Below are 24,307 nucleotides of genomic sequence, written 5' to 3' on the forward strand. Positions count from 1 at the left end.
CTCTCTGACTCTCTCTTTCTCTCTTTTGCTCTCTGTCTCTCTCTCTCTCCCTCCCTCTGTCTCTCTCTCTCTTCAAAAAGTACGTCATTGGCTACAAAGCACTTTGGGACGACCGGTGGTGGTGAAAGGCGCTATAGAAATGCAAGTCTTACTAATTTCTATCAACTTTAATCATCTTAAACACCTTAGTTTGAGATAGTTTAGGTGTTTGTTGAGCGTCTCTGTGGCTTTACATTGCAAGTTAAATTACTCTTTCCGCCTGCTGTGGATTCGTTCATAAATCTGATAGAACTCTTTCTCGCCTTTTTTGATGACATTTTCAATGCAGCAAAATCCGCCGATGTGTCGAGTCTGGTCACGCGGGCTGTCCCGAGCCTGGATAATATTAAAACAGAGAAATATATAGATATTTAGATCATGTTTATATCAGCTTACTTTTTCTCCATAAGGCACGGATCTGGCTTACTTTTTATGTGCAGGTTAGGTTGATTTGGCTATGATAAATTGACCCTTAGTGTTAGGGGATTAAATACGTGGGGTTACGGGGATAGGGTGGGATATGTGTCGGTGTAGGCTCGATGGGCCGAAATGGCCTCTATCTGCACTGTGGGGATTCTGTGATTCTGTGATTCTGTGAACAGTAGACGGGTATTAATCATAAATAATCTCAAATTAGAAACCAACAAGATTCATTTAAAAATCAAATTATCTATTCAGCCAACTGCACTGTTTGATTGGTTGACACGTCCACCCAGTCCAGTCAGCCGTTTCATCATACGCCATTTGCCAGGAGAAGTGTTTCCAGGGTCAAGGGGCATGGTTCCGAACAATGGACCCAGGTCATTGGTTTAAGAGAATGGAAAACGGTGATATGGCGCCCCTACCGGCAAGCGAAGAGTCTGCGTTTGCCTGGGACCTCAATGAAAAAGCTGTTTGCCAGTTCGCAGGGCCAAGCTCGCTGCTTAGTGGCGTAGACAGATAGCAACAGCTTTTCCTTATAGCACACATAAATGTACAGGTGCAAAAACACCTACACACATACACACACTTACATACACACATACATACACACAAACACATACACACATACATTTACAGAAACACATACACACATACACACAAATAACTACACACATAAACATACGCCTAGAAGGACAAGGGCAGCAGGCGCATGGGAACACCACCACCTCCAAGTTCCCCTCCAATCACACATCATCCTGACTTGGAAATATATCGGCCGTTCCTTCATCGTCGCTGGGTCATAATCCTGGGACTCCTTCCCTAACAGCACTGTGGGAGCACCTTCACCACATGGACCGCAGCGGTTCAAAAAGTAGGATCACCACCACCTTTTCAAGGGCAATTAGGGATAGACAATAAATCCTGGCCTTGCCAGCGACGCCCACATCCCGTGAATAACGAAAAATACTCTCACACACACATATACACACAGACATACTCACACATACATACACACGTATTTATACACACACACACATAGACACAAACAGATGCACACACACACACTCACACACAGACACGCACAAATGTAAATACACTCACCAAATATAAACACAGGCATACACACGCACATAAATGCATGCTTAAGTCTTGCATATCGACTTAGCATGGAAGCCATTTAAGAACATAGTTTGAGTTATCCAGGATTGTCGCATTTCTGCATCTCTACAATAATTCCTGTGGCTAAAGTATTAAAATCAATCACCCCACAGGGGGCCGGGGCGGGGGGCCTCGACACCTGTAGAGATCATAAAAATACTTTAACATCTGGGTATCTGAAATACAAACAAAACTGTTGGAATGACACTGCGGCTGAGTGCCTGTCGAAGGCATTATGCCCGAAGGTGCCAGTGCGGTTGATGGATTCGCTTTGTTTCCATTCGGAGCGATAATGGTGATTGAATGGAAATTAAGATGACATAGACCGGGGTCTGCTCTCTGTTCACGAGGCGAAATATTCCTTTGAAGCTAAAACTGTACACGAATAAAATATGAAATAAGCATTAATTCCAGTAAATCCTTGGTCACGTGCCGTAAATATTGAGAATAGAATTGTGGGACGGTCTTTGAATCAATCTTAAAAGAACGTGGGAAATATAAAAAATATACCATTGAAATTGGAGTTGGGGTTGACTAGTTTTGACTCAATGATTGAAAGCTACCACAGTGAATGGCTGAGGCGAGTAGCATAGATGAAATTCAGGGGAATCCTAGATAAACACAGGAGGGAGAAAGGAATAGAAGGAATTGATGATAGGGTGAGATGAAGAGGGGTGGGAGGAGGCTCGTGTGGAGCATAAACACCGGCATGGACCAGTTGGGCCGAATGGCCTGTGTCTGTGCTGCACTTTCTGTGTAATTCAATGGAAGGCGCCTATGGAACCTATGTGAAGGAACGCCATCTTCAGAAGAATGAAGCGGTCTGGAAACTGGCAGATAGGAGAAAGTTACATCAGTTTTAATATTAGAATGAATTATTGGTAGAACTGGTTTTGAATTGAGAAGACCATTTTATTAACTTACTGAATTTCTGAACTGTGATGAGAAATTGCCTGACCTCAACTGAGAAAGAAGCGAGCCTGAGCTCGAAGCAGAGAGTGGACAGCTCGTGGGCAGCGAGGAGGCGATTTGACTGTGACCGCGCCTGTTGCTCTGAATACCACAGATCAGGCTGCTCGGGCCGCTTGCGAAGAGATGTGCAAAGTGCAGCGAGTTGGGGAAACGGCTGGCCGAGATTCTGACTTGAGCTGGAAAATAATGGCCGAGCTAAAAGCTCTCTGTGGTTTTCCTGTTTCTGCAGGTGAGCCGTTCACACACAGAAAGGTCAAACAGTGAGGCACCATGTGCAACCGCACACAGAAGACAGTTGCCACGCAGGGCAGATTCAACTGAACAGAGAGCAGACTCGAGTACGTTGACCTCATTTACAGCCTTTCCTTCCATGTGACACCGCGTCCTGTTTATCTGCATTGCCGTTTGCACAGGAGTAATTGATGCTATTCTGACCCTCAATATCATTCATTAAATATCCACTCCATCCACCACCGGCGCACCGTGGCTGCAGTGTGTGATATTTCCATACAGGCTGCAATGCAGCAACTCGCCAATGCTTCTCCGACAGCACCTCCCAAACACGCGACCTCCACCACCTAGCAGGACAAGGAGAGCAGGCGCTTGCTAACACAACCACCTCCAAGTTCCGCTCCAGGTCACACACACCAACCTGACATGGGCAACTTTCGGCCGTTCCTTCATCGTCGCTGGGTCAAGTCCTGGAACTCCCTCCCTAACAGAGCTGTGGTAGTACCTTCACCACACGGACTGCAGCGGTTCAAGTAGGAAGTCCACCACTACCTTCTCAAGTACAATTAAGGGTGGGCAATAAATGCCGGCATCGCCAGCGATGCCCATATCCCACGAAGGAATAAAAATAAACGATCAGGTTCTTACTTTGATCAAAAGGTAAAGAAAAGTTTGTTTATATCAAATTCTTAAAAACTGTTCACCCACCATCCCTCGATTTCATTCCTTTACGGATTTTCCCAGTGCAGATTCTCGGAGATTTGCTCTGTCGGGCACCTGCTGAATTACCTCTGATAAGTATTTCCGGTGAAATCACAAGCCAGCTCTTTCTGGAATATCTTTACGGTCAAATAGCAATAGCGACCATAAGTCGTCCTAATTCATGATGCTGCTAACAGATTGCAGCCAAGTTCAATGTCCCTCATTTATTCGGTGACTGGAAACGCTTCCGTAACGTGACTGCTTTTGGATTACATTCTGAACCTGTGGCTTTCACCTCCCAATCCCGTGACCACCACCACCTAGAAGGACAGGGGCAGCAGGCGAATGGGAACAGCACCACCTCCAAGTTCCCCTCCAAGTCACACATATAGAATCATAGAATCATAGAGTGGCTGCAGCACAGAAGGAGGCCATTCGGTCCGTTGAGCCCATACCGGCTCTCTGCCAGAGCACTTCCGCTAGTCCCACTCCCAGCCCTTTCCCCGTAGCCCTGTATTAATTTCCGTTCAGATACTTATCCAATTCCCTTTTGAAAGCCACGATTGAGTCTGCTTCCACCACCCTTTCAGGCAGTGCATTCCAGATCCAAAATAATTGTTGTGTAAAAAAGTTTTTCCTCATGTCGCCTTTGGTTCTTCTGTCAATCACCATAAATCTGTGTCCTTTGGTTCTCGACCCTCCTGCCAATGGGAACAGTTTCTCTCTATCTACTCTGCCAGGCCCCTCATGGTTTTGAACCATCCTGACTTGGAAATATATCGGCGTTTCCTTCATCGTCGCTGGGTCAAAATCCTGGAACTCCCTACTTAACAGCACTGTGGGAGCACCTTCACCACACTGACTGCAGCGGTTCGAGAAGGCGGCTTAACACCACCTTCTCAAGGGCAACTAGGAATGGGCAATAAATGCCGGCCTTGCCAGTGACGCCCACATCCCGTGAATGAAGTAAATACAATTCTAAACATTAACTGCCAAAATTAAAAATCAGAACAATGACAAATGCACACATACCATAAACTTTCTGTCACCCTCTCCGAACTATAATCGAAAGCTCTTTATGGCCACTCTGCATTAGACTGACCGCTGTGACGCACAGGCCCTGCCCACATGTAAAATGCATGAGGCGTGGGATCCAACAGGAAACTGCACCCAGAGGCTTAGCTCGTAATAGTTTCCATCGCATCTGAAGGGGGTGTAACCAACCATGTGTGCGCTCGGGTCACTCGGCGCTCACTCCCACTGCAGAATGTTGGGAGCGAGCACGGGAATAACTGAGCGCGGCTCCGACCTCAAGATGTTCAAGGAAGCTTTTTCCCTGATCCTCATTGTCCACCTGTTCTGGCCTTACGGTGAGTGAGACACGGTTCCAAACTCTTACATGGAATCAGCCAATAACTGAAAAAAATGGACTCTGTTTACTAAGTTGAAAATGTGACCGAGCTAACAGCTTTTGGGCTGATATTTTCTCCCCCTCCCTGTCTCTGTAACCTGCTCCAGCCCTGCAACACTCCGAGATCTCGGCGCTCCTCCAATTCTGGCCTCTTGAACTTCCCCGATTTTAATCGCTCCAGCATTGGCGGGCCGTGCCTTCAGCTGCCTGAGCCCTAAGCTCTGGAATTCCGCCCCTAAACCTCTCCGCCTCTCTCTCCTCCTTTAAGACGCTCCTTAAAACCGACCTCTTTGACCAAGCTTTTGCTCACCTGTCCTAATATCTCCGTATGTGGCTTGGAATCAAATTTCTGTAAACGCTCTGAGTCGTTTAATAACGTTAAAGGCGCTGTTTCAAATAAAGTTGTTATTGATAATGTCGGTTTACTTTCTAGTCCTTCTATAAGGCGAAGTAAAGGCGAACTAGAGCATGGATATAACCAGCAATAACTGAAGGCAATAATGATGCTGTTCTTAAATTACAGGCGAGGTGCTTCAACGCGGTTTCTTTCTATCGCTCAATAATCAGTTCTAATGTAACAATAATCCCTCTAGTTGCAGAGTCCCAGCCCTTTCTGTCTGGGGGCCCCTTCACAGTGACAGCCGGAGTTGGTCAGTCGGTTGAATTGGAATGTCACCAGCTTTATGAAGTGGAATTTGTGAATAGCTATTTCTGGTACAAGCAGCGTGTGGGTGAAGCCCCGAGACTAATCGATATCCCATCCTGTGATCGAACCGATTGCAAGTTTACTTCTAAAAGAGGACACACCAAATATATCCTGATCCTGGAAATCTGCAATGTGCAGGTGGCTGACACAGGCTTCTATTACTGTGCTGATAGTGGTAGCAATGCACCGCTCCGGAATGGATCCACACTGCTGGTTGGAGGTAAGAGCGAAACCAAATTGCATTTACATCATGCACAGCAATATAATTTGGTGTAAGCTAAGAGTTAACTGTGTCCCAATCCCTTTCCAGACAGTTCCACACCCAAGACGGCTGTGCTGGTGTTTGCTCCGCCGGGGGAGCCACATTTAAGGGATACCGTCCCCTTGGTATGTTTGGTCACTGGCGTCTCCTCGAACCAGATTGCTATTTACTGGAACGTTACCGGACAGGTGACCGAGGGACGGAGCGATTCCGGTACACTGTGCCCGGACGGGACCTACAGCATCAGAAGCCATGTGATGGTCTCGGGGGATGCCTGGAGAAGCGGCGGGGTCTGCACCTGTATTGTTGAGCTGGGTTCCAAGGACAAATCTTGGGCCGAGAGCGTGTCGCGCCCCAAGACAGTGGCAGGTGAGTCGGTGATCTGTATAGCGAAGGTCAGTATTCAGCTTTAGCGTCAGTTGGAGTAGGTCACTCGCTCCTAAGCGCCTCAAGTCTGTAAATAAAGCAACACCACGGGATGAGCATGAATATCTATATATCAGGAGAAATAGTGTCGTCAGTCTGTTATAAAACACATTGAAATAAGCTACGGTTACCCTTCGTCCCAGGTCTTGTAAAAACTTTCTCCGCTCTTGGCTGACTTTAAATTTCTGCGTGTCATTTTAGAAAGATACAGCGCAGAAGGAGGCCATTCGGCCCATCGTGCCTGTGTCGGCTCTTTGAAAGAGCTATCCAATTAATCCCAATCTCCCCTGCTCTTTCCCCATGAACCTTGCAGGATTCTCGCCTTCAAGTACTTATCCGATTCCCTTTTGAAAGTTATTAGTGAATCAGCTTCCACCGGCCTTTCAGGCAACGCATCAACAACAATAACAACAGCAACCTGTATTTATATAGCTCCTTTACCGTTGTACAACCTCCCAAGGCGCTACACAGGGGTATTTTAAGACAACAAATTTGACACCGATCCCCATAAGCATAAATTAGGGCAGGTGACCAAATGCTTGGTCAAAGAGGTAGGTTTTAAGGAGCGTCTTAAAGGAGGAAAGAGAGGCAGAGAGGCGGAGAGGTTTAGGGAGGGAATTCTAGAGCTTAGGGCCTAGGCAACAGAAGGCACGACCATCAAATGTTGAGCGTTTATAATCAGGGCTGCTCAAGAGGGCAGAATTAGAGGAGGGCAGATATCTTGGGGGGTTGTGGGGCTAAAGGAGTTTACAGAGATAGGAAGGGTAAGGTCATGCAGGAATTTGAAAACAAGGATGAGAATTTTGAAATTGAGCTGCAGCTTAACCGGGCACCAATGTCGGTCAGGGAGCACAGGGGAGATGGGCGAATGGGACTTGATGCGGGTTAGGACACGGGCAACCAAGTTTTGGATGACCTCAAGTTTACATAGGATGGAATGTGGGAGGCCAGCCAGGCATGAATTGGAATAGTCAAGTCTAGAGGTAACAAAGGTCACAGATGAGAGTTTCAGCAGCGGATGAGCTGAGGCAGGGGCGGAGACGGGCAATGGAATGGATTGGAGTGAACGTGCTTTCTGACCTGAAACCAGTCAAGAGATGCGGTGAAATAGTTGGCTGAACACGTCTGCTGGGAGCAGACGCTCGCTCATTTGCACCTGTTTATTTTCACGTTTCCTGTTTTACAAACCCGAACCCTCCTTATCAGTCCCCACTTTCCCCGTGGAATATCTTTTCGTTTAATCGGGTTATGAAGCTTCACTGAACTTGGGTAATCGTTCCAGTTTATTACTCATAAAACATGGGGGTGTATGTGCACAAATCATTGAAGGTGGCAGAATATTCGAGAAAACTGTTAAAAAACATATGGACTCTTTGGCTTTATTAAGAGAGGATTAGAGTACAGAAGCAAGGAAGTTATGCTAAACCTTTTTAAAGCAATGTTTGGGCGCCAGCTGGAGTATTGTGTCCAGTTCTGGGCACCGCACTATATGAAGGATGTCAAGTCCTTGGAGAGGGTGCATAGGAGATTTATTAGAATGGTCCCAGGGATGAGGGACTTCAGTTATGTGGAGAGACTGGAGAAGCTGGGATTGTTCCCCTTAGAGCAGAGAAGATTAAGAGGAGATTTAATCGAGGTGGTCAGTCATGAATCATGAAGTGTTCTGATAGAATAAATAAGGAGAAACTGTTCCCATGGGCAGAAGGGTCGGTACCAGAGGACACAGATTTAAGGTGATTGGCAAAAGAACCAGAGGGGAGATGAGGCGACATTTTTTTACACAGCGAGTTGTTGTGATCTGGAATGCGCTGCCTGAAAGGGCGGTGGAAGCAGATTCAATAGTAACTTTCAAAAGGGAATTGGATAAATACTTAAAAGGATAACATTAACAGGGCTATGGGGAAAGAGAAGGGGCGTGCAACTAATTGGGTAGCTCCACCAACGAGCCGGCACAGCAATGATGGGTTGAATGGCCTCCTTCTGTGCTGTAATCATTCTATGATTCAGTTTTCAAGTAGTATGTTTTGATTATGCATTGTTAAAATTATAGGGCAATATTGAGAGTGCCGTCTGTCAATTTGTCTCAACTTTCACTTGCCCAATATTCGTCGCATTGGCTGGTTATTTCTTTCACACCCTGGGTTTGATGCTCCCACATTGTAACTGGATCAAGTTTCTCATAAGAGAATCCCAGAAAGTAATGATTTCACCCAGAAGCATTTTCTTAGTGTTTATTTCTGTAGGGTGGTGCATTCCGACCCTTCCCATTGCCATAACTGTCTCGGTGATCCTGGTTCTAGTATTGATCCTCATTTCCATTTGGAATCATAAACGTGGAAGATCAGGTGAGAATTTACATTTACCAGGAAAATTTTAATAAATGTTTGTTTAATGTGATTCTCTTCTCGAAGCGTTAAATGCTAATTACAGTTAATTGTTTCAGAAGAACCAGTCAAGAGACCCCACAATGAAAGGTGAGTAACTGAACCTTTTACAAATTTCATCAGTAACAGTCTCACTGTATTTAACACTGTATCAAAATACAGCTAACCCCGACTCCAATTTCAATATTTTCCACGTTCTTTTAAGGTTGATTCAAAGTCCATTCCACGGTTCTGTTCTTGATATTTATGGCATGTGACCAAGGATTTGCAAGAAGTAATGCTTGTTTCATATTTTTGTTCTCATACAGTTTTAGTTTGAGAGTGAAAAAGATAAGAGCTGGAAGAAATGAGCGACACTCGGGTGAGTTGGATTGAAATATTGGTGCAGATAAAGCATCAATTGTGGGATATTTCAAAGATCAATAAGCGCATTTCCAGCCATCAATATGTTCTGCCGTCGTGCTCCTGTCGGCCGGACTTACAGAAAAGCGAATTATTGGTTATTAATGCTGACAATTATGTATCAGATGGACAATAGACGCCAGACACTGGGGGTAGATCACCCGTGTCTATTCATTGGCGTATTGGGGTACCATTTGCGTAGTGGGGGACCATTGGTGCATTGGGATACCTTTGGCATTTTGGGGGTTCATTGGCTTATTGAGATATTATTGAGATATTATTGGTGGACCATTGGCATAGTGGGGGACAGTTGGCGTATTGGCTACCATTAGCATTTGGGGGTACCATTTGCATATGGTGGGCCATTGGCATACTGGAGTACCATTGGCGTATTGATGGGCCATTAGCATAGTGGGGGACAATTGGCATATTCAGCTGCTATTGTGTATTGGTGGAGCATTGGCATATTGGCGTATTGGTGGGCCATTGGCTTATTGGGTGATCATTGGCTTACTGGGGTACCATTGGCGTATTGGTGGACCATTGGCATATTGGGGTAGCATTGGCATATTCGTGGACCATTAGCATATTGGTGGACCATTGACATATTGGGGTAGCATTGGCATATTGGTGGACCATTGGCACATTGGTGGAACATTGCCATATTAGGGGACCATTGGCACATGATGCGTCTATAATTTATTATAGATTAGCCAGAATTGATAATATTTAAATTCATATTCTTAACTGTTAATACACAGGAGACACCCATCAAATGGAGGCGAAGCAGACACATCAGGGTGCAATGCATGTAAGTAAGTTCATTGAAGCTGTTGCAATAATATACAGGAACTTGGTGATTTCTGGAATGGGTGCAATGCGCCACATGTAGGATATTACACGCAGTTGGCATTGAGACGTTCATAGTCCAGATCATCTTAATTTGCAGCGAATCCCACTCGTTCTTCCAACTGGAAACAAAACATATGCTGCAGCCCTCTTCCCATCTGATAATAGAAAGGATAGGTTAATGTTCCGGGTAGAATGCCTTCACCAGACTTTACTGCGGATTTCCAGCAGTTTCTGTTTCTATTTCAGATTTCCTGCTTCTAGATATAATCTATTCCTTTTATCTCTACATTGAGTCAATGTCCGCTCCCCCCACAAACCCCGCCCCCTCCCATCCAGCGGAGATACTTTTTTGATATATTAGCCACAGTTATTATTATGAGAATTCAGAAATAAGAGGACACCCAGAATAGTACGGTGGCATAGTGGTTAGCACTGTTGCCTCACAGCGCCAGGGACCCGGGTTCGAATCTGGCCTCGGGTGACTGTCTGTGTGGAGTTTGCACATTCTCCCCGTGTTTGCGTGGGTTTCCTCCGGGTGCTCTGGTTTCCTCCCACAGTCCAAAGATGTGTGGGTTAGGTTGATTGGCTATGATAAATTGACCCTTAGTGTTAGGGGGATTAAATATGTGGGGTTACGGGGATAGAGTGGGATATGTGTTGGTGTAGGGGTTACGGGGATCGGGTGGGATATGTGTCGGTGCAGGCTCGATGGGGCGAAATGGCCTCTATCTGCACTGTGGGGTTTCTGTGATAAGTGTACTAAGGCTTTCAATAAGGTCCTGCATAAGAGATTAGCGTACAAAGTTAAAGCACATGAGATTCGGGGTAAGGTACTGACTTGGATAAAGAACTGGTTGGCAGACAGGAAGCAAAGAGTTGGAATAAACGGGTCTTTTTCCGAGTGGCAGGCAGTGACTAGTGGTGCACTGCAGGGATTGATGCTAGGACCCCAGCTATTCACAATATATATAAATGATCTAGACTGATTGTGTGTGTGAGAGTGATTGAATCTGTGTGTATGTTATTCTGTCTGGGTATGATTGATTGTGTGTGAGTAATTGTGATCTACGTAACCTTGCAGATGGCGCATGGTGAAACATGGCCATCTGATTAGATTGTTTTGATGTCTATCCAATCAAACAGATAGACTCATCTTCCTAGTTTTCTGATTAAATGTTGGTGATTTCTGGGTTCAGCTGCTTTAGGAGTTGTGTTCCTCTTTGTGTTAAAACATTAATTCAGACAGTTCTTGTGTGGACATATTAAGCAAAAGATTCTCAAATTTAGAAAGAGGGTGGTGGAAGCAGTTTCAATGCTAAATTTCAAAAGCGAACTGGATAAATATTCGAAGAATAATAATGTGTAAGTCTGTGGGGAGCAGCAGGGAGAGTGAGACTGACTGGATAGCGTGGGCAGTAAGTTGTCAGATGCAGTATAATGTAGGGGAATATGAGGTTATTCCAAAGATTCACAACCACCTGAATGAAGAAATGCTTCCCAATCTTTGATAGGAAGAATAGAAAAACTGAATATTTTTTAACTGGTGAGAAACTTTCAAATGTTGGTGTTCAGAGAGACTTGGGTGTCCTCGTGCAAGAAACAAAGAAAGCTGGCATGCAGGTACAGCAAGCAATAAGGAAGGCATGTTGGCCTTTATTGCAAGGAGGTTGGAGAATAAGAGTAAGGAAGTCTTGCTACAATTGTACAGGACCTTGGTGAGACCGCACCTGGAGTACTGTGCACAGCTTTGGTCTCCTTATCTAATGAAGGATATACTTGCCTTGGAGGTGGTGCAACAAAGGCTCACCAGATTGATTACTGGGATGCGAGGGCTGTGTATGATGAGAGATTGTGTAGATTGGGACTCTGCACTCTGGAGTTTAGAAGAATGAGAGGTGAACTCACTGAAACATACAATATTCTGAAGGGGATTGACAGGGTAGATGCTGAGAGGTTGTTTCCACCTGGAAGGCATGTCTGGAACTAGGGGGCATAATCTCAGGATAAGGAGTTGGCCATTTAAGACTAAGATTAGGAAGCAATTCTTCACTCAGGTGGTTGTGAATCTTTGGAATTCTCTGCCCCAGAGGGCTGTGGATGCTCAGACTTTGAGTATATTCAAGACTGAGGTAGATGAATTTTTCGGACTCTGGGGGAATCGAGGGATATGGTGATCGGGTGGGAAAGAGGAGTTGAGGTCGATGATCAGCCATGATCTTATTGAATGGCGGGGCAGGCTCGAGGGGCCGTATGGCCGAATCCTGCTCCTAATTGCTACGTTCTTATGAGCTTTCAAAGAGCCAGCACAGGCACAATGGACCGAATGGCCTGAATCTGTGCTGCTTCGTTCTATGATTCCATGAAACGCGACTGCAGGACGAGATAGTTTGACCTGCCTTTAAATATATTGAAATGTCAATGTTTAATATATTCTCCGGTCTCAGGGCGGCCCTCCAGACCAGATACTTTACGCCTCTCTGGAATTTGCTGCCTCGGAAAAGTCATCAAAAAAGAAGGCGGGTTGCGGTTGAGAACCCGGAGGGTTTCTATCCAATAGGATGCGGGAGGAGACCGGACTTACCAAAGAACCCACAGCCTGGGGGAATAAGAATGGAGCTACGGAGACTCCCGTTAAATATCTAAGCTACCTGCCTGCACACGCCAGAGTTTGCAAAGACTCTTTCTGTTCAATGTAAACGAACGTGCTTTGAGTATTGTAAATATATTCCACTGTATTAGTGTAATTCAAGTGTGAGACAAACATTAAGAGTAGGAACTTCTGGGTTTGGTGTTTCTCTGAACCTTTCCTGCTCATCCTGCAGCTCCAGTTAATAACAAGAATTTTATTTGCAAATGCTTGTGAATAAATAAAATTAATTATTCTTCAAATACAACGCTGCACGAGAGGTTCCTATCGACCAATACTTCACTTATAATTAAATGTGATCAGGATAAAACTTCAATGACTATTGAGCTGACAATATAGGTTTATTGCAAGGCGTTGGAGTATAAAAGCAGGAAAGTCCTGCTACAACTGTACAGGGTATTGGTGAGACCACACCTTGAATACTGCGTACAGTTTAGGTCTCCTTATTTAAGGAAGGATATACTTGCATTGGAGGCAGTTCAGAGACGATTCACTCGGTTAACTCCAGAGATGAGGGGGTTGACTTATGAGGAAAGGTTGAGCAGGCTGGGCCTATACTCATTGGAATTTAGAAGAATGAGAGGTCATCTTATTGAAACATATAAGATACTGAGGGGTCTCAACAAGGTAGATGCAGAGAGGCTGTTTCCCCTCATGGGGAAATCTAGAACTCGGGGGCATAGTTTCAGAATAAAGGGTCGCCCTTTTAGAACTGAGATGAGGAAGAATTTCTTCTCTCAGATGGTCATAAATCTGTGGAATTCTCTGCCCCAGAGAGCTGTGGAGGCTGGGTCATTAAATGCATTTAAGGTGGAGAGAGACAGATTTTTGCAAAATAAGGGAGTGTAGGGTTATGGGGAACGGGCAGGGAAGTGGCTTTCAGCCCAAGATCAGCCATGATCTTATTGAATGGCGGAGCAGGTTCGAGGGACCAAGTGGCCTATTCCTGCTCCTATTTCTTAAGTTCTTATGTTCCTATGTCCTGAATTGAGATACTGTTAGTGGCGATATCCTCTGTCTGAGAAGCGAGATGCTTAATCATTTACAGACTAAGAACACAACAGGAGAGAATCGTGGGCAGAGATGCGGGGAATTGTGCCTGGTTCCATTTTACCTTTGGGTGTTGTGTTTTGCTATTTGTAGTAATACCATAACTACGTGTCAGAGACAGATGGTGAGTGTAGCGTGGCTTGGGAGGAAAGGTGACTTTTGGACCTGTGGTTTCCTAAAGCTCTCCACCACTGGGGGTTTGCTCACGTCAGGTCTGGGTCTGTTGTAGTCTCGTGGATAGGGATGGGTTGCCATGACAACCCCATTCTCATTGTATCATGCGAATATCAGGATGGTAGAAGGTGAACTCGGTGGACGTTGGCCTTTTCTCGACGAGCATTTCCTATGTTCAAGATCCCAGGTTTGCACAGTATTGGGTGAGAATATTCAATCAGAGATAGCATTGCGCCATATGTGGTTGTATTGCTTTATCCACCAGAGTCAGATCAGTCTAAGTCTGATTAGTTTGGAATCAGCATGTACAGCCGAATGAGATTCGGGAGCAGCAAATACTGTTCCTGGCAAAGACCCATTCAAATCCATCTCCCAGAAACTGTCCAATAAATCATATGGGGATTTGAATAAATTCCTAACAACCGTGTTCTTGTTAATGTTTATTTATACTGTATAGGGTTCTATAAAGTAGATCTAAGTTCACCAGGACGACACCGGGGCAAAGATGGTTACATTCTAAGGACAGGTTGCATAGGCTGGGCTTGTATTATTTTGAGTTTAGAAGATGAAGGGACGATCTAATTGAGAAGTTTAAGATGATTAAAGGGGTCGATAGGGTAGATAGAGATAAACTATTTCCTCTGGTGGGGAGAGTCCAGAACAACGGGGCAAATCTTAAAATTAGAACCAGGCCGTTCAGGGGTGATGTCAAGAAGCACTTCTTCACACAAAGCATAGTGGAAATCTGGAACGCTCTCATCCAAAATGTTGTTGAGCCTGGGGTCAGTTGAAAATATTAAAACTCAGATTGATAGATTTTTGTTGAGTAAGGGTATTAAGGGTTACGGAACCAAGGCCGGTAAATGGAGTTATGATACAGATGATCCGTGATCTAATTGAATGGTGGAACAGGCTCCAGAGGCCGAATGGCCTCCTCCTGTTCCTCTGTTCCTGTCGCTAGTAGGATAATTAGTTCGGACTAATAAAAGGCAAGTTGAAAACTGATTTCTGGAGGCTCACCAGACAAAGCGTGATCAGCACAGGGAATGGTCCTCTGGGTAGGGTGGTGTGAATGAAAGCCCTTGGAGGCATTTAGGAAACAGTTTGGCTGCCCTGATGGGCGAGAAGGTCAGAATCTTTCTGGATTCCTGAGCTACGTTTGGCAGAAAGGCCTTTTCACCCGCAGTGACCTTGTAACAAGTGTCTCCAAATACTGTTTGCAATATCTGTGCAGAATATTTTGGTAACAGAATATTGTTAATTTCGGTAAGTTTCTATCCCCTCGCAACATGAATTACAAGAGCTTGTCGATGAGATCAGAGCCTAATAACCAGCTCAATTCTTCATTAATCACCACACTAACGGCCTCATACCCAGCTTTTAAATGTATATGAAATCGAAGGTGTACCTGAACTATATCACAGCATCTCAGCGAAAAACCGTTTGAATTTTACTCTTATATTTGACCGATTTCCTAATGTGAAGAGCGAATTGTGTTACCGCTGCAAATTATTAACATCGCCAGCAAACCGCTTTCAGTCACAGCCGAAGGGTTCTGCTTTACAAAGTTACAAAGTGTTCACAGCACAGAAACAGGCCATTCGGAACAACTGGTCTATGATGGTGTTTATGCTCCACACGAGCCTCCTCCCACCCGGCTTCATCTCACTCCATCAGCATATCCTTCTATTCCTTTCTCCCGCACAGCTTCCCCTTGAATGCATCTATACTATTCGCCTCAACCACTCCCTGTGGTAGCGAGTTCCACATTCTCACCACTCTCTGGGTAAATAAGTTTCTGCTGAATTCCTTATTGTATTTATTGGTGACTATCTTATACTTATGGCCCCTACTTCTGGTCACTTCACAAGTCAAAACAACTTCTCTTCCTATCAAACCCTTTTATAATATTAAAGGCCTCTATCAGGTCACCCCTCATCCTTCTCTTTTCAACAGAAAAGAGCCCCAGCCTGTTCAATCTTTCCTGATGGATATAACCTCTCAGTTCTGTACCATCCTTATAAATCTTCTTTGTACCTTCTCCAGTGCCTCTCTATCCTGAACTGTGCACAGTACTCCAAGTGAGGTCTAACCAACGTTCGATAAAAGTTTAACACAACTTCTCTGCTTTTCAATTCCATCCCTCTAGAAATTGACACCAGTGCTTGTTTTTGCTTGTTTTAATGGCCTTGGTAACCTGCGTCGCTACTTTTAGTGCTTTGTGTATCTGCACCCCAGATCCTCTACCCCATTTGAAAACGTATTTTCTAAGAAGTAATAAACACTAATAGTGGGGAAAATCCACCATAATTTTGCTGACGACATCACTTAACAGCATTATTAAAAAAGAGCAGATGGATTTAAAATAATCTACTTTCAAGGGTAAATATGACAGAGTTCACTCCCAGGACAGAACCTGTGAACAAATGGGGTCCAATACACTACGGCTTTAATATCAATGCAACCTAAATCCAGAGGCTGTGCCTGAGCTGCCCAGTCGGTCCTGAGCCCCACTTTTGAACCGCACACATTTGCTCTATAAATGTGCATTGTAAATCGGCGTTAGAGATACACTGGGCGCACCTGGACTGAACGATCAAAGGGCTGGAATCACAAACACAATGCTGGGGTTTGAAAACCTGTTTTATTGTATTTTTAAATTGAAAACTGATGCACAGTAAAAATTATTTGAATTATATTGTGCTCACATACAAATTTGCGAAATGAATCTAAAAATAAGAGAGGAGAAACGTGTCGAGATTGAACTGAAACTACAGGCGATGTGTCATTTTAAGAATAGCGGACAATGTGTAAAAGATAATTTAAATATGTTTAGAATTTCCACTATGGGCCGTAATTTCGTTGTTGCAAAATGCGCTTGAAATTGCGTTGGTTCTGTTCAGCGTTAAGACTCTCCAGTAGGCGATACGCCGATTCTGCATTGGTCAGTCTCTCATCCGAGTGAGTGTTAATTATTGATAAGTGCGCATCAAGTCGGTAACAGAGCGTGAGATCGCCGCAGTCTGTCGTCAGTGAAGATAGCCATTGAACCCTTTAGCTTCACGCCACTGCTTCCAATAGTCGGATTTCTGCGGTGCTTTGAGACTTGATCCCGGCGTAACAAAGTCTCTCGGAAGGGTTCACACCTCAGGGCTCTACTACGCCGGTTAGTCTTCTGAATGAGATTGACAATTTCCTGTCAATGGATCCCAAAAGCTCGTGGAAGCGGAACACAATTGAGGAAAAGGTGGCTTGAATTGTGACTGAGCAGCGTGTCTTACTGATCCCACAATGAGAGCAAAGCAGAGGGAACTTTCCACAACATTTCATATCCGGCAGGCGCTCACTTTCATAGAAACATAGAAACATAGAAACTAGGAGCAGGAGTAGGCCATTCGGCCCTTCGAGCCTGCTCCGCCATTCAACGAGATCATGGCTGATCATCCAAACCCTAGCACCCGGTCCCTACACCGACAGCCATCCCACCCAAGCCCTATCCCCGTAACCCCGTGTATTTAATCCCCCCTAACACTAAGGGCCAATTTTTATCGTGGCCAATCAACCTAACCCGCACATCTTTGGACTGTGGGAGGAAACCGGAGCACCCGGTTTCCCTTCCTGTCAGAGGGTCGGAACCACATTAAACATCAGGTGGGCGTAAAGAGTCTATGAGAGAAAACAGGCACCATTATCATGGCCCACTTCATCATCATAGGGACAGAGGGACAGGAGGAGGCCGTTCAACCCCTCGAGCCTGATCCGTCATTCAATCAGATCGTGGCTGATCTGTATCTTAACTCCATCTACCCGCCAAGGTTGCCTAACCCTTAATGCCCTTACGCAACAAGAATCTATCAATCTCAGTTTTCACATTTGCAATTGACCCCCAGCCTCAGCATTTTCTTGAGTTCCAGATATCCCTTGTGTGAAGAAGTGCTTCCTGACCTCACCCCTGAACGGCCTGGCTCTAATTTTAAGGTGATGTCCCCTTGTTCTGGACACCCCCCACCCCACCCCACCAGAGGAAATAATTTCTCTCTGTCTACTCTATCAAACCCTTCAATCATCTTAAACACCTCAATTAGATCACCCCTTAATCTTCTATAAACAAGGGGATTTAAGCCCAGTCTGTGGAACCTGTCCTCGTAGTTTAAACTTTTCAGCTCCGGTATCATTCTGGTGAATCATCATTCTGTAATTACTTATAATTACTAACTTAAAATATCCAGATCTATATTATTAATCTGCCTTCGCAGTTTTACAAAAAATCAGTTTTATCCAGTAACGTTCACTATGCAAAGTTTTACAGATTCATAAAACAAGTATGAATCTGAAACGTTGGAATAAAAATCAGAGAAAGGGAGCTCCATGTGTTGAGCAAAAATGCACACATTTCACACTGAACCGGCCCACTAACATTCAATGAGCCAATGACACAATAAATGGATTGATTGGGAGCGCCGTGGAGTTGCAGCGCCTCCCGACAACCACTACCTGACCGCCGGTTCCTGCAGCTCCTTCCCGCGGCGACAATAACCATCAGCAGAAGGAAAAGTGCCGCCGCCGACCTCCCGTAAAGCAGCAATCTGCAGCTGGTTTGTAGCGGGGGCTCTGAAGAAAGAAAAAAACAACCTTTTATTAAAAAAATTCCCGTAAGCCCAGCCTTCTGGTTCTCGCAGAAGGTTCAAGGAGGCCCACCACCACCTTCTCAGGACCACTAGGGATGGACAATCTATGCCAGACTTACCAGCGTCACCCACAGCACGAGAACAAATTAAAAATGTTGCTGAAAATCATTAGATAAGTGAAGCTAAAGATAGATAGATAGTTAGTTGGATAGATAGATAGATAGATAGATAGATAGATAGATAGATAGATAGATAGATAGATAGATAGAAAGCCATACGGATGCTTGCCGTTATTAGCCGTGGCATAGAATACAAGAGCAGGGAGGTTATGCTTCAACTGTATAAAACACTAGTTAGGCCTCAGCTAGAGTACTGCGTGCAGTTCTGGTCACCACATTACAGGAAAGATGATAATGCACCAGAGAGAGTACAAAGGAGATTTACAAGGATGTTGCCTGGAGTAGAGAATCTTAGCTATGAGGAAAGACTGGATAGGCTGGGTCTGTTTTCCTTGGAACAGAGGAGGCTGAGGGGAGACCTTATTGAGGTGTATAAAATTATGAGTGTCATAGATAGAGTGGATAGAAAGGTCCTATTTCCCTTAGCAGAGTGGTCAAAAAGCAAGGGGTACATATTTAAAATAATTGGTGGGAAGTGTAGAGGGGATTTGAGAGGAAATTTCTTCACCCAGAGGGTTGTGGGCGTCTGGAACTCACAGCTGAAAGTATGGTAGAGGCAGGAACCCTAACCACATTTATAAAGGACTTGGATGTGCACATGGGAGGCTCTAATCTGCAGTGGTACGGACCAAGAGGTGGGAAGTGCAATTAGTCTGGATAGCTCTTTGTTGGCCGGCACGGACATCATGGGCCGAAATGGGCTACTTCCGTGCTGTAACTTTCTATGATTCTATAGCTAGATAGGTAGATAGATAGCTAGTTAGACAGATGGATAGATAGATAGATAGATAGATAGATAGATAGATAGATAGATAGATAGATAGATAGATAGATAGATAGATAGACAGATAGAGAGATAGATAGATAGATAGATAGATAGACAGATAGATAGAGAGACAGATAGATAGATAGATAGATAGATAGATAGATAGATAGATAGATAGATAGATAGATAGATAGACAGATAGATAGATAGATAGACAGATAGATAGAGAGACAGATAGATAGATAGATAGACAGATAGATAGATAGATAGATAGATAGATAGATAGATAGATAGATAGATAGATAGACAGATAGACAAATAGACAGATAGATAGACAGATAGATAGAGAGAGATAGAGAGATAGATAGATAGATAGACAGACAGACAGACAGACATACAGACAGACAGAATCATATAACCTTGAACCTATCGCAGGGTAGGGGACAGAAGGAGACTATGAGGCCCTCCTTGTTTGTGCAGGCTCTTTGGTAGATGGATCCTAAACTAATCCCATTACCCGGCTCTCCCTCCATATTCCTGCATCAATCCAAAACTAATCCCAAAGCCCACTCTGAGGAATACCCATTTACCCTATCTCCTTATTTCTTGCCTGTCATCTAACTTTCCATCCAGGCTGCCACATCGCCTTCACACCAAACATCTAAAGTGTTTCCCAACAGCCCTCTTGTGCGACACCTTATCAAACGCCTTCTGGAAATCCATACACCTTACATCTACTGCAATCCCTTTAACTATCCAATCGGTCAGTTCTACAAAAGCTCTACTAAATTTGTTAAACACGACTCCACTTTCACAATTCGGTGCTGATTGTCCTTAACTAGTCCAGCCATTTAGAAATGCTCACCACTTTCAGTTCAAATTACGGATTCTAAGCGTTTGTCCACAACACATCTGGTCTATGGTAACCCAAGTGACAGCTTTGTCCTCTCTTAGATGAAACGTTCGATAGGAACCGTTCAGGTAGGAAGAATAAGGAGGTCACATACACCTTGGAAAAATAAGAGGAGCAGCGGGATCTGGAGGTACAGATACACAAATCACTAAAAGTAGCGACGCAGGTTCATAAGGTCATAAAAAATCAAACCAAGAACTGGGGTTCATTTCTAGAGGGATAGAATTGAAAACAGAGTAGTTATGTTCAATTTCTGTAGAACGTTGGTTGGACCAGACTTGGAATACTGTGAACATTTCTGGGCTCCATATTATAAAGGGGATATAGAGACACTGGAGAAGATACAAAAAGATGTACTGGAATGATGCCAGGACTGAGACGTTATACCTATCAGGAAAGATTGAACAGGCTGGGGCTCTTTTCTCTGCAAAAGTGAAGACTGCGAGGTAACCTGATGGAGGAGTTTAGATTATGAAAAGTTTTACATTGGATTACATAGGATATACGGCACAGAAACAGGCCTTTCGGCCCAACCAGTCCATGCCGGTGTTTGTGCTCCATTGGAGCCTCCTCCTGTCTTTCCTCATCTAAATCGATCAGTGTAGCACTCTATTCCCTTCTCACTCATATGCTTGTCCAGCCTCCCCCTTTAGATGCACTAGGCTATTCGCTTCAACCACTCGCTATGGTAGCGAACTCCACATTCTCATCACTCTTTGGGTAAAGAAGTTTCTCCTGAATTCCCTATTGGATTTCTTAGTGAATATCTTATATTGATGGCCTCTAGTTATGCTCTTCTCCACAAGTGGAAACATTCTCTCTCTATCTACTCTATCAAAAACTTTGACAGGGTAGACTTGGAGAAGATGCTTCCACTTGTGGGGGGCGGGGGGGGGGGCAGAACTAGGCACCATCAATATAAGATAGTCACTGTTAAAGCCAATAGGGAATTCAGGTGAAACTTCTTTACCCAGAGAGTGGTGAGAATGTGGAACTCGCTACCACAGGGATTGTTTGAAGCGAATAGTATAGATGCATTTAAGGAGAAGCTGGATAAACACATGAGGGAGAAACGAATAGATGGATATTAACATGTTTTTTATGAAGAAGGATGGGAGGGGACTCGTGTGGAGCATAAACTCCGGCAGGGATCTGTTGGGCCGAATGGCCTATCTTTGTGCTGTACATACTGTGTAATACAGATACCTACATAAGGGCATGGAGAGAGAAAGTGATAAACTGGAATTGGCAGTTATATTTCCCAATTATACCCATGGACATCTCAGACAGATACCTTCTCTCCCACCATATACGTATGACCTAGCTACACAGACGGAGTTTATCATTCAGAAAGCTCAACTCTGCAACATTGAGAGAGGTCAATGATTGCGTAATTGTACATGGGCGCGCAGAAAGGGAGAGACTTTGAATGTATAAAGTGATATTGCTAACAATTAACGCTTCCATCAGGATTGAAGATATTAGTAAAGGGTCACTGCCACTAGTTACCTCTCTGAGATGAGACACTTTCACTGATCAGATCCCCAGTGGAGTTGATTAGAACGGCGCAAGTACAGACAGCGCCGCTGATCCAAGTTTCCGCCGAGACGCTGATGTGACTCCTGACCGTGTGCGTCCCGTCCGGGTCTATTGTCCCGGAATCGCTCGGACCTCGGTAACCCGTCCGGAAACATTCCAGCGAATGGGAAGTGAATCGGGAGACGGGCTTTTCACCAAGCACATCAATGGGACCTTTTCCAGCGGGGGAATTTCATCCGGCGGCGGAGCTAAGAGAAAGATTTCAGGAGACCCTGGGAGTTTGGGGGGTTAAAATACCATTACTATTCTACGTAAATTCGTCGTTATTTATGATGAAATGAATAAAATAATCGTAATTCTTACCTGCAATGAGCAATTTCGAGCCGTTTCCGAATATCAAGGCGCTAGATTTCTTAGGTGCGCAGTAATAGACCCCCGAATCATTCCTCTGGACATCTTTCACAATCAGAGAGTAAATACTGGATTCGTTGTTAACTTGTCCGGAAAATCTTCCTGCAGGAGGGATGATCTTCCACACGGTGTAAACTAGCTCTAGAGGCTCTCGGTGCTGCCGCTTATACCAGTGTACAAATTCTGCTGTCAACCCACCCATGTGACAATCCACCTTAAAGATACTTCCAACGGAGAGAGTCTGAACCGGCGGATTCTGGGCAAAAACTGCCTGAGAGGCAATAACTGAGAGAACAACATATTCACAAGAGGGTCTGTTACACGGCAGAAATAAACACCGCTTCCTCTAAAGAAGCGGGTACAGCAGTAAACTGTGAATAGGACCATCCGATCACTAATGATCATGGATCCTAATATTTAAATTTGTCAAACGCTGAGGGTTAAAATGAAGCCTGTAACAGGAGAAAGAAAGAAAGCAAGAAAGAAAGAAAGTCAAAATGAAAGGAAGAAAGAAAGCAAAAAAGAAAGAAAGATCTTTACAGCCAATTAAGTACTTTTTTTGAAGTGTAGTCACTGTTCTAATGTAGGAAACGCGGCAGCCAAATTGCGCACAGCAAGCTCCCACAAACTGCAATGTGATAATGACCAGGTAACCTGTGAAGTTGGTTGAGGGATATAATATTGGCTCCAGGACACCGGTGAGAACTCCCCAGCTCTCCTTCCAATAGTGGCCGTGGGATCTTTTACCTCCACCTGATAGGGCAGACGGGGCATCTGATAGATGGAAAATATTGACATTTGTTCGAATTTCATTCGCCTGAGATAATCCAGTCCTTCAACATGACACTAATATTACAGAATACAGCGCGCAATGTTCTACTTGTCTGACTAGCTCAATGATATAACGCCGGAATTCCGCCATATATTAGAAGCACATAAGACTGACCTGGAAAGAGATGGAACAGCGGGCAGTGTGTTAAGAAGCTCATTGTCGGCGACCGAGGCCCTTGCTGTGAGCTGCACATTGAACACTGTGCTGGGATATCTTTGCGCTGGGCCCGGCTCGCAAGAGATGTGAAAGGCACACCTGCGGAAATTGCATTTAAAAAATAGCAGGCTGGAAAATACAGCGCAATATCAAGGCTCGCTGTGGGTTTCCTGTTGCTACATTAAACGCCCACGCACAGATCTGTCTGCAAAGGGCAATGCATTCCAGTTCGTGTTAAACAGGCCTGAAAGGCGGCGTGCAGTGCAGGCTGGTTAAACTGTGAATTGAAGGCAGGCAGCGCTGAATTGCACGCATAGGATTGGTTCTGTCATTCGTGTGGGCGCGAGGACATAATCCTATTCCGAGTGTTGCTTTTTATTGGTCCAGAACCCATTCATTCATACACCCTTATTTGTACCAACAAAAATAGAGCAGATTGAAGAAAGGTGCAATCATCTGTTATTATATCAGCCGTGGCTCAGTGGGAAGCACTCTCGCCTTCGAGTCAGAAGGTCCTGGGTTCCATAGTTCCACTCCAGAGACTTGAGCACAAAAATCTAGGCCGACACTCCATGCCAGTATTGGAACATGCTAAAAGAGGTGACAGTCTTTCTTTCTTTAACTGTATCACCCAGGATCTGAATGCCGCCTGTCTTTTTGTTGCAGGATTTGATTCTGTTACTCATTCTGTGTCAACCGTGACTCAGTAGGTAACACTTTCGCTTCTGAGGCACAAGGTCAGAGTTTTGTTCAGGTCCCAGTCCAAAGAATTGAACACATAATCCAGGATGAAACTCCCAGTGCGTTACTGAGGCAGGGGCAGTGCTGAGGGAGCGCTGCACTTTCGGAGGGGCAGTCCTGAGGGCGTGCCACACTGTCAGAAGAGCAGTACTGAGGGAGCGCACCTCTGTCAGAGGAGCAGTACTGAGGGAGTGCCACACTGTCGGAGGGGCAATACTGAGGGAGCGCGGCACTGTCAGTGGGGCAGTACTGAGGGAGCGCCGCACTGTCGGAGGGGCAGTGCTGAGGGTGTGTGGCACTGTC

At 44.8% G+C, this 24,307-nt stretch overlaps 1 protein-coding gene and 1 pseudogene across 1 annotated transcript; one reads left to right on the forward strand and one right to left on the reverse strand.

Moving 5' to 3' along the window:
• Positions 1 to 829: 829 nt before the first annotated feature.
• Positions 830 to 12,832, forward strand: LOC147095941 (uncharacterized). The gene is made up of 8 exons (XM_085973744.1): positions 830 to 970; positions 5,460 to 5,862; positions 5,953 to 6,273; positions 8,574 to 8,675; positions 8,774 to 8,804; positions 9,023 to 9,075; positions 9,878 to 9,927; positions 12,413 to 12,832. Exons 1-8 carry the CDS (start codon positions 830 to 832, stop codon positions 12,497 to 12,499), a joined length of 1,188 nt encoding a protein of 395 aa, XP_085829870.1. The 3' UTR covers positions 12,500 to 12,832.
• Positions 12,833 to 18,113: 5,281 nt separating this feature from the next.
• On the reverse strand, positions 18,114 to 23,264 carry LOC147095942 (immunoglobulin kappa light chain-like; annotated as a pseudogene).
• Positions 23,265 to 24,307: the final 1,043 nt, after the last annotated feature.

The sequence above is a fragment of the Somniosus microcephalus genome, unplaced genomic scaffold, assembly GCF_052327205.1.
Source record: "Somniosus microcephalus isolate GS21.2 unplaced genomic scaffold, FLI_Smic_1.0 unresolved_chr1, whole genome shotgun sequence".
Lineage (NCBI taxonomy): Eukaryota > Metazoa > Chordata > Chondrichthyes > Squaliformes > Somniosidae > Somniosus > Somniosus microcephalus.

What these genes read in the sequence shown, in the direction of transcription:
- LOC147095941 (XM_085973744.1), top strand. Translation starts at nt 830, where the DNA reads ATGGACCCAGGTCATTGGTTTAAGAGAATGGAAAACGGTGATATGGCG. An exon ending in GCGCCCCAAGACAGTGGCAG is followed by an intron (nt 6,274 to 8,573) that starts GTGAGTCGGTGA and finishes TTATTTCTGTAG; the next exon opens with GGTGGTGCATTCCGACCCTT. An exon ending in CACATCAGGGTGCAATGCAT is followed by an intron (nt 9,928 to 12,412) that starts GTAAGTAAGTTC and finishes CTCCGGTCTCAG; the next exon opens with GGCGGCCCTCCAGACCAGAT.